At 39.4% G+C, this 10,076-nt stretch overlaps 1 protein-coding gene across 1 annotated transcript; it reads right to left on the reverse strand.

The window, feature by feature from the left end:
- Nucleotides 1-435: 435 nt before the first annotated feature.
- Nucleotides 436-9,846, reverse strand: LOC306854976 (interferon-induced very large GTPase 1-like; the record flags this gene model as incomplete). The annotated part of the gene is made up of 2 exons (XM_079393336.1): nucleotides 436-3,753; nucleotides 8,518-9,846. The coding sequence occupies 2 exons, from the start codon at nucleotides 9,844-9,846 to the stop codon at nucleotides 697-699; spliced, it is 4,386 nt and encodes a 1,461-aa protein (XP_079249462.1). The 3' UTR covers nucleotides 436-696.
- Nucleotides 9,847-10,076: the final 230 nt, after the last annotated feature.

Here is a 10,076-nt window from a genome sequence, read left to right on the forward strand (position 1 = left end):
AAAGTGAAGATCACGGTAATGCACTAGTAATGATTTAAGCGTTACCAAATCTAGCAAAATTAATTACTAACCAAAACCTTACAAAAACCTTAAACGTTTACAATGATTTATGTAATTAGTAGGGAGTTATCACGATCTTCGCTTTAGAATACTGATCCAAATAATTAGTAATTCCTTTAGAGCTCCTTTATCTTCACCATGGTTGCACCACACCTTGAACACATCCCTGGTTCATATTTATAAAAGCACATTACAGATAAAATAACTTAAAGGTAGTTACTTAATTCCTAAATGGGTTAATCATGTTTTAAACTCACCTTTTAGTCATGCAGACTAGCAATCGGTTTTTAAAATAAACAGTATTATATAGAAGATGGTTAACTGTGACAAGACATTAACAAAATATCATACTACATCTTTCATTTTCTTCGTTAATTTGCTGTATCATTCAACTGATAAAGACTTTTATACATGCTGAGCTTTATCAATAATGCATATGTTCAGTTTTGTTTTGTTTTTTGACAGATAGTTTGTATATGGAATTGAATCATCTTTTTAATCATCTTCTAGTGTATTTGATGGTCAGCTCTTCTGAGATGTTGTTGAGTTCTCACTTTTAAATGTAAAAGAAAGTTATTTCTGACTATGATCTGAGGAGAATCGGAAACATAAAAATCGGATTCTATATCTTCTCCATTAGATGTATTTATCCAAACTCTTAAAAACTTCCTGTTTTGTGTATTTTCTCCATTCATCCGGGATCTTGCCACATCCCTCAAATTTTTTATTGTAGTATTTTTCCAGATCTTCTTGGAATCTGCACATAAACCACTTCCAGTAGGGCAGTTCAGAAAGATCAGGGGTGATGCTCCAGTCTGCAAAAACTCCTCCTGCTGTTCTGTATTCTTTCCAGAGGACTGTATCATCTGATTCATTCAGATAAAAATATCCATCACTTGCTACTGATGATGTGCAGATGTTAATACACAAGTTTGTTGTTTTGCTGTAAATCCAACCATTCTGTCCAATATTACGATGGAAAGGAACACTGTGATCTCCATCATGGTTTTCTATGGTGTTTGTGCAGGTGGCTCCACAGAACGGACACTGAACCCAGCAACACTGACAGAAGTGATCAATCAGAAGCTCATCTGACCTTAACTTATAGTCCAGCTTTACTGGAAATTCCTTCCTGTTGAATCTCCTACTGATGTCAGACATTAAGACAGAAAGTTCTCGTCTTATCACAGCTTCCAGGAGATTGAAATCATCATCATCATGTTTGACTCCACTGAGGTCTTTTTCAGAGATGACCAGCTCATCTGAGAGCTGCTGGGTGAAACTCTTCAACCACAAACCAACATCTCCACTGTTCACTTGAACATGTTCAGTAGATTCATGAGCTGCTTTCATGATCTTCTTCTGCAGGACTTTAATGTTCTCCTTCATTTTGGGTATAACACTGACACTGAACTGATCAGTGATGTACCGACTGACTTCATCTCTGATGAAACTCTTGAAGTGATCTCTGGGATTATGAATGTAGTTCATGTATTTGTCAAAATCTTCCTCTTCTGCCAATCTCTTCAGGATGTGTTTCTCCACATTTGATCTGTTTCCATTCAGTGATTCACAGTTTGATCTCATTTCATCTGTCAGATCTCTGGCAGTCTTCTTGGAAACACTTTGCTCAATGGACTCTTTAAGTTTCTGACAGATGATCCCACTTAAAATAGCAGCTGATTTGGCTCCATGACAGTATTTCTGGAAAATATTATAATACTGTTCTTTCTTTTTCTCAGTATAGAGATCAGGATCATTGGCTTCTCTGAACAGTCTGTGTTGGTCAGTGATCATCTTGTTTAATTTCTCACAGATGGAAAGAACCAAATCCACGAAGAATTCATTCTTGAACATATATTTCACTGGTCCTTCCTGATGTTCTGTTACACTTGTCTTGATGTAATCTGTGAGTTTTTGAATGTAGCCAATGTTGTAGCCCATCTTTGAAATGTTAAAATTCTGAATCATTCTGTCTGTCTGCTGAACGACATTTGAGACTAATGATCTTATCTGGGCTTCATCCTCAGGTGAGAGAGTTTGAGGATATCCAAAAATTCCTTTTACTTTCCCTGCAGCCTTTTTAAACCAACTTTCTGTAGACCTTGTGAAAGTAACATATTCAGAAAAACTCGGCACAGAAAAAAAATTTTTGCCCTCTTTCCAGAGGTCCGGATAAAGACATTCTCCATAGATGCCACTGAGGATCTTTCTCACATCACTCATTATGTCAACGTCTTTGATTGCAGGAGTGTCTTTGATGATCTTCTTTGTCAACTTTTTCCAAAACAAATCAAACTCCCTTTTTAGTGTTTCTTCATTATTTGCTTTGTCTTTGATATTTAAGGCAAGTTCTTTGGTCTTTTCAAGTAGAATGTTTTCATGATGTGTCCTCTGAGCATCAAACTTTTTCTTCAGGCCTTGCTGCTGGAGAATCCCATTTAATTTACTCTTTGTATCTCTCACAGTGCTTTCCTGAAGCTCTTTGATTTTTATTTCAAATGACGTTTTCCACCGAATCAGTATATCTTTATCTTTGTCTTTCTCAAAGAATTCTAAGATCAGTTTTTTCACTTCTTCACTTGTCTTCTTCAGTTCTCTATGAATATCAGTTTCCTCAATCTCAAGAATTGCTTCATTTTCTATTTTGTTTTGTAGTTTGTTCTCAGTTTCCATCATTACACTGCGAAAACTCCAGGACCACTTGCTGTATTCTGTCTCCAGTTTCTTGTAGGCTGAAATCTCTAGAGAATTTTGAAAGCTGAACACAAATCGTTCATTCAGTAAAGCCTCCCAGAGATCTTTAATATGGTCCTTCAAGTCTACCAGCATTATTTTATTTGATTTTGAGGCATGAGACATAATAGTTTTCTTTAATTGTTGAATGTTCTCACAGTACTTTGGGTTTGGAGGTGCCATGGGTGGGTTTCCCTCCCAGAGCTGAGCAATATAATTCACATCATTATGAACATTAAATCTAATGACATCACTGAAATATTCTGCATCACAGACTTCATCTTTAGCAGCAATTTTTGTCAACTCATCCAGTTTTTCCTGCAGCCGTCTTCTTCCCTCCATGTTTTTCTGTCCAGCTGTGATATCTGAAATATTCTGATGCACAAACACACAGCTGGGATTCAGTCTGACTTTCTTCATCCTCTGCAAAGCCTGAACAACAATCTGAAGAATGTCCTGCATCTCAGCTGGATTTTCTCCAAAGATGTTAATCAGTGTCAAATTTGCAAGACCTACAACAAACGTGGCCAATTCATTGTCATGATTTCTTGTTGATTTTCCAGCCAGTTCTAGAGCATTAAGTCCCTCAGTATCAACAACTAGAAGATAGTCAAAATTCAACTGCTCTTTCATCTCATCAGCCACTCTGTGCAGCTGCATGAAAGCTCCTCTGGTGCACCTGCCAGCACTGACAGCAAACTGGAGTCCAAACATGGCATTCAGCATGGTGGATTTCCCAGAACTCTGAATCCCTAAAACTGACAGCACAAAGACTCTCTGGTCTCCCAGTTTCTGGATGAGTTCATCTAGAACAGCAGAGATCCATATAACAGGAACATGAACAGCATCTCCATCCATTAGCTCCAGTGGAAATCCAGAGATCATCATTTCTGCTGCAAGACTTGGGAAAGAAGAGACATTTATCTCATTATGGATTTTGTTTTCGTTCTCACTTTCCTCGTTCTCATTATCCTCCTTTTTCTTTTTCTCATTCTTCTCCTTTTTCTTGATCTCATTCTCCCCCTCATTCTCCTCCTCATTCCCATTCTCCCCCTCATTCTCCTCCCTTTTCTTGTTCTCACTCTCCTCCCTTTTCTTGATCTCATTCTCCTCCTCATTCTCATCCTTTTCCTTGTTCTCATTCTCCTCCTCGTTCCCATTTTCCTTTTTCTTCATTTCATTCTCCTCCTCATTCTCCCCCTTTTTCTTGATTTCATTCTGTTCTTCATTCTCATTTTCCTCCTTTCTCCTTTTCTCTTTCTCCTCATTGTTCTCATTCTCCTCCTTTTTCTTGATCTCATTCTCCTCATCATCATTTTCCTTGTTCTCATTCTCCTCTATTTTCTTGATCTCATTCTCCTCATCATAATTTTCCTTGTTCTCATTCTCCTCCTTTTTCTTCATCTCATTCTCATCCTTGTTCTCATTCTCCTCCTTTTTCTTGTTCTCATTCTCCTCCTTTTTCTTCATCTCATTCTCCTCCTCGTTCCCTTTCTCCTTTTCCTTGTTCTCATTCTCCTCCTCGTTCCCATTCTCCTTTTCCTTGTTCTCATTCTCCTCCTTTTTCTTGATTTCATTCTCCTCCTTTTTCTTGATCTCATCCTCCTCCTTGTTCCCATTCTCCTCCTTTTTCTTGATCTCATCCTCCTCCTTGTTCTCATTCTCCTCTATTTTCTTGATCTCATTCTCCTCATCATAATTTTCCTTGTTCTCATTCTCCTCCTTTTTCTTCATCTCATTCTCCTCCTCGTTCCCTTTCTCCTTTTCCTTGTTCTCATTCTCCTCCTTTTTCTTGATCTCATCCTCCTCCTTGTTCCCATTCTCCTCCTTTTTCTTGATCTCATCCTCCTCCTTGTTCCCATTCTCTTCCTTTTTCTTCATCTCATTCTCCTCCTCGTTCCCATTCTCCTTTTCCTTGTTCTCATTCTCCTCCTTTTTCTTGATTTCATTCTCCTCCTTTTTCTTGATCTCATCCTCCTCCTTGTTCCCATTCTCCTCCTTTTTCTTGATCTCATCCTCCTCCTTGTTCTCATTCTCCTCCTTTTTCTTCGTCTCATTCGCCTCCTCGTTCCCATTCTCCTTTTTCTTGTTCTCATTCTCCTCTTTTTTCTTGATCTCATCCTCCTCCTTGTTCCCATTCTCTTCCTTTTTCTTCATCTCATTCTCCTCCTCGTTCCCATTCTCCTTTTCCTTGTTCTCATTCTCCTCCTTTTTCTTGAATTCATTCTCCTCTTTTTTCTTTATCTCATCCTCCTCCTCGTTCCCATTCTCCTTTTCCTTGTTCCCATTCTCCTCCTTTTTCTTGTTCTCATTCTCCTTTTTCTTGTTCTCATTCTCCTCCTTTTTCTTGATCTCATCCTCCTCCTTGTTCCCATTCTCCTCCTTTTTCTTCATCTCATTCGCCTCCTCGTTCCCATTCTCCTTTTTCTTGTTCTCATTCTCCTTTTTCTTGTTCTCATTCTCCTCCTTTTTCTTGATCTCATCCTCCTCCTTGTTCCCATTCTCCTCCTTTTTCTTGATCTCATCCTCCTCCTTGTTCCCATTCCCCTCCTTTTTCTTGATCTCATCCTCCTCCTTGTTCTCATTCTCCCCCTTTTTCTTGATCTCATTCTCCTCATTATCCTTTTCCTTGTTCTTATTCTCCTCCTTTTTCTTAATCTCATTCTCCTCCTCGTTCCCACTTTCCTCTTTTTTCTTGATCTCATCCTCCTCCTTGTTCCCATTCTCCTCCTTTTTCTTGATCTCATCCTCCTCCTTGTTCCCATTCTCTTCCTTTTTCTTCATCTCATTCTCCTCCTCGTTCCCATTCTCCTTTTCCTTGTTCTCATTCTCCTCCTTTTTCTTGATTTCATTCTCCTCCTTTTTCTTGATCTCATCCTCCTCCTTGTTCCCATTCTCCTCCTTTTTCTTGATCTCATCCTCCTCCTTGTTCTCATTCTCCTCTATTTTCTTGATCTCATTCTCCTCATCATAATTTTCCTTGTTCTCATTCTCCTCCTTTTTCTTCATCTCATTCTCCTCCTCGTTCCCTTTCTCCTTTTCCTTGTTCTCATTCTCCTCCTTTTTCTTGATCTCATCCTCCTCCTTGTTCCCATTCTCCTCCTTTTTCTTGATCTCATCCTCCTCCTTGTTCCCATTCTCTTCCTTTTTCTTCATCTCATTCTCCTCCTCGTTCCCATTCTCCTTTTCCTTGTTCTCATTCTCCTCCTTTTTCTTGATTTCATTCTCCTTTTTCTTGATCTCATCCTCCTCCTTGTTCCCATTCTCCTCCTTTTTCTTGATCTCATCCTCCTCCTTGTTCTCATTCTCCTCCTTTTTCTTCGTCTCATTCGCCTCCTCGTTCCCATTCTCCTTTTTCTTGTTCTCATTCTCCTCTTTTTTCTTGATCTCATCCTCCTCCTTGTTCCCATTCTCTTCCTTTTTCTTCATCTCATTCTCCTCCTCGTTCCCATTCTCCTTTTCCTTGTTCTCATTCTCCTCCTTTTTCTTGAATTCATTCTCCTCTTTTTTCTTTATCTCATCCTCCTCCTCGTTCCCATTCTCCTTTTCCTTGTTCCCATTCTCCTCCTTTTTCTTGTTCTCATTCTCCTTTTTCTTGTTCTCATTCTCCTCCTTTTTCTTGATCTCATCCTCCTCCTTGTTCCCATTCTCCTCCTTTTTCTTCATCTCATTCGCCTCCTCGTTCCCATTCTCCTTTTTCTTGTTCTCATTCTCCTTTTTCTTGTTCTCATTCTCCTCCTTTTTCTTGATCTCATCCTCCTCCTTGTTCCCATTCTCCTCCTTTTTCTTGATCTCATCCTCCTCCTTGTTCCCATTCCCCTCCTTTTTCTTGATCTCATCCTCCTCCTTGTTCTCATTCTCCCCCTTTTTCTTGATCTCATTCTCCTCATTATCCTTTTCCTTGTTCTTATTCTCCTCCTTTTTCTTAATCTCATTCTCCTCCTCGTTCCCACTTTCCTCTTTTTTCTTGATCTCATCCTCCTCCTTGTTCCCATTCTCCTCCTTTTTCTTGATCTCATCCTCCTCCTTGTTCCCATTCTCTTCCTTTTTCTTCATCTCATTCTCCTCCTCGTTCCCATTCTCCTTTTCCTTGTTCTCATTCTCCTCCTTTTTCTTGAATTCATTCTCCTCATCATCATTTTCCTTGTTCTCATTCTCCTCCTTTTTCTTAATCTCATTCTCCTCCTCGTTCCCACTTTCCTCTTTTTTCTTCATCTCATTCTCCTCCTCATTCCCATTCTCCTTTTCCTTGTTCTCATTCTCCTCCTTTTTCTTCATCTCATTCTCCTCCTCGTTCCCATTCTCCTTTTCCTTGTTCTCATTCTCCCCCTTTTTCTTGATCTCATTCTCCTCATCATCCTTTTCCTTGTTCTTATTCTCCTCCTTTTTCTTAATATCATTCTCCTCCTCGTTCCCACTTTCCTCTTTTGTCTTGATCTCATCCTCCTCCTTGTTCTCATTCTCCTCCTTTTTCTTGAATTCATTCTCCTCTTTTTTCTTGATCTCATCCTCCTCCTTGTTCTCATTCTCCTCCCTTTTCTTGATCTCATCCTCCTCCTTGTTCCCATTCTCCTCCTTTTTCTTGATCTCATCCTCCTCCTTGTTCTCATTCTCCTCCTTTTTCTTCATCTCATTCTCCTCCTCGTTCCAATTCTCCTTTTTCTTGTTCTCATTCTCCTCCTTTTTCTTGATTTCATTCTCCTCCTTTTTCTTCGTCTCATTCGCCTCCTCGTTCCCATTCTCTTCCTTTTTCTTGATCTCATCCTCCTCCTTGTTCCCATTCTCCTCCTTTTTCTTGATCTCATCCTCCTCCTTGTTCCCATTCTCTTCCTTTTTCTTCATCTCATTCTCCTCCTCGTTCCCATTCTCATTTTCCTTGTTCTCATTCTCCTCCTTTTTCTTGATCTCATTCTCCTCCTCGTTCCCATTCTCCTTTTTCTTGTTCTCATTCTCTTCCTCATTTTCCTCCTTTCTCTTTTTCTCTTTTCCCTCCTCGTTCTCATTCTCCTTTTTCTTGTTCTCATTCTCCTCATCATCCTTTTCCTTGTTCTCATTCTCCTCCTTTTTATTGATTTCATTCTCCTCCTTTTTCTTGATCTCATCCTCCTCATTGTTCCCATTCTCCCCCTTTTTCTTCATCTCATTCTCCTCCTTGTTTCTATTCTCATTTTTCTTCATCTCATTCTCCTCCTCATTCTCCCCCTTTTTCTTGATTTCATTCTCTTCCTCATTCTCATTTTCCTCCTTTCTCTTTTTCTCCTTTTCCTCCTGTTTCCCATTCTCCTCCTTTTTCTGGATCTCATTCTTCTCCTCGTTCCCATTCTCTTCTTTTTTCTTGATCTCATTCTCCTCCTCGTTCCCATTCTCCTTTTTCTTGTTCTCATTCTCCTCCTTTTTCTTCATCTCATTCTCCTCCTCATTCTCCCCATTTTTCTTGATTTCATTCTCTTCCTCATTTTCCTCCTTTCTCTTTTTCTCTTTTTCCTCCTCATTCTCATTCTCCTTTTTCTTGTTCTCATTCTCTTCCTTGTTCTCATTCTCATTTTTCTTGATCTCATTCTCCTTCTTATTCATATTATTCCCAGTCTCATTTTTCTCCACATTCTTTTTCTCCTTGCTCTTATTCTCGTTCTTGTTATCCTTGTCATCATCATTCTTGATCTTGTTCTCCTCCTTCTTGATCATGTTCTCCTCCTTCTTGTTCTCATTCTTTACATATGGACATGATTCATAGATCTGACCGAGCTCCCTCATGATATGCTCCAAACCAAAGGTGGCAGCTTCAAGTTCCTCAGATATCTTCTCAAGTTTCATTTGTTCAGCTGACAATTGTTCAGAATTTTCATAATTCCCTTTTAATTTTAAGACTGTTGACCATTTTTCATTGTACTTGTGATGTAGAGAAGAAAGATGTGCTGATGTGTGTTCATTCAGGAGGATACTGAGCCATTTTATGAAAAGCTTCTTATGTTCAGCATGTGAGCTAATTTCTTTAATAAAGAACTTGACAAACTCACTAATGTCAGATTCATGCTGCTGTTGACGGATGTTCCTCAGTTCTGAATGTTTTCTACTGATGTTTATTTCTGTCTCATCTGCTGTAGGTCGGTGTAGTTCTCTGTTCTTCTGACTCCACTGATGCCACAGTTTCCCTTGATGAGGCATAAATGATTCTTTGATTTCTGTCAGATCTTTCTTCTCCAGTAAACTTATCATCTGCTGTGCTGCTTCTCTTCCTCTCCTGCAATCATCATCATCTTCCTCGTCTACTCTGATGTCTGAGTATTTGGCCAAATCTTTAAGTCGGAAAGTGGAAGATGAATCTGAAAGACAACCTTTTATAGCTCCTCTGAGTTCTTCAGATACTTCTGATTGATTTCTGTTTTTCATACCAATTTTATATTTTCCTTTCCGTGTCTCAATGATAGTAGATTCATCCTCAGTAAAAAGGCAAATGAGTGGCTTTAAGTCCTTGTACAGGTTTTCAAATTTGATCCTTCTGTCATTCTGGTCCAGTTGTGTTAGAAGAACAACATTGACTGAGGCTAAGTCAGTGAGGATCTGCATCTGTTTCTCATGGTGTCCTGCATCACCGTGTAGATTACAGAACGCAACACAGTCAGTGAATTTATCATCATCATTTGTTCCAGAAGGGCAGAACCAAGCGATCTCCACCACTCCATCCATCAGGACTCTGGTTCTGCTGCTGCCTTGGCAGTTCCTGTGGAAGAATGTGTTGTGTTTCTCACTGATCAGACTGTTCATCAGTTGAGATTTGGATGAAGACACAGAGCCAAACCTGAAGAAAAACACCATTGGAGTTTCTGCCTTGTAGATCGGCTGGGTTTGACTGATGATTTCCTTGTTGGCATTTTTGATCTTCCAGCTCTTGATGATTTGCCTAAATGTCCAGAGAGGAAACTCAATCTGTTGTGTGAATGGATCAGGAACAAGCAGAGGCAGAGCATACTGGCACTGGGAGAGTTTAGTCACCATCAGCTGCTTCAGGAAAACATCAGCACAATGAAAAGCAACCATCTGAATATCCATTAGATGAATTCGTTCAGATTGACTTTTTCCTTTGTTTGAGAAAGAAAGTTCACTGTAAATATCACTCTCATCTTCAGATGAGTTACTCTCTCTTTGTTGTGTGTCATCCTGTATATTGGTCTCTTTAGTTGTAATGTATCTTGCTCTGTAGTTCATCATCAGTAGTTTTCTTATGAAAGTGTGAATCAGCTCTTCTTCGGCACAAGACTCATGGAACTGTAATGAATGTT

This window comes from Barbus barbus (genome assembly GCF_936440315.1).
Source record: "Barbus barbus genome assembly, chromosome: 3".
NCBI classification, from domain to species: Eukaryota; Metazoa; Chordata; class Actinopteri; order Cypriniformes; family Cyprinidae; genus Barbus; species Barbus barbus.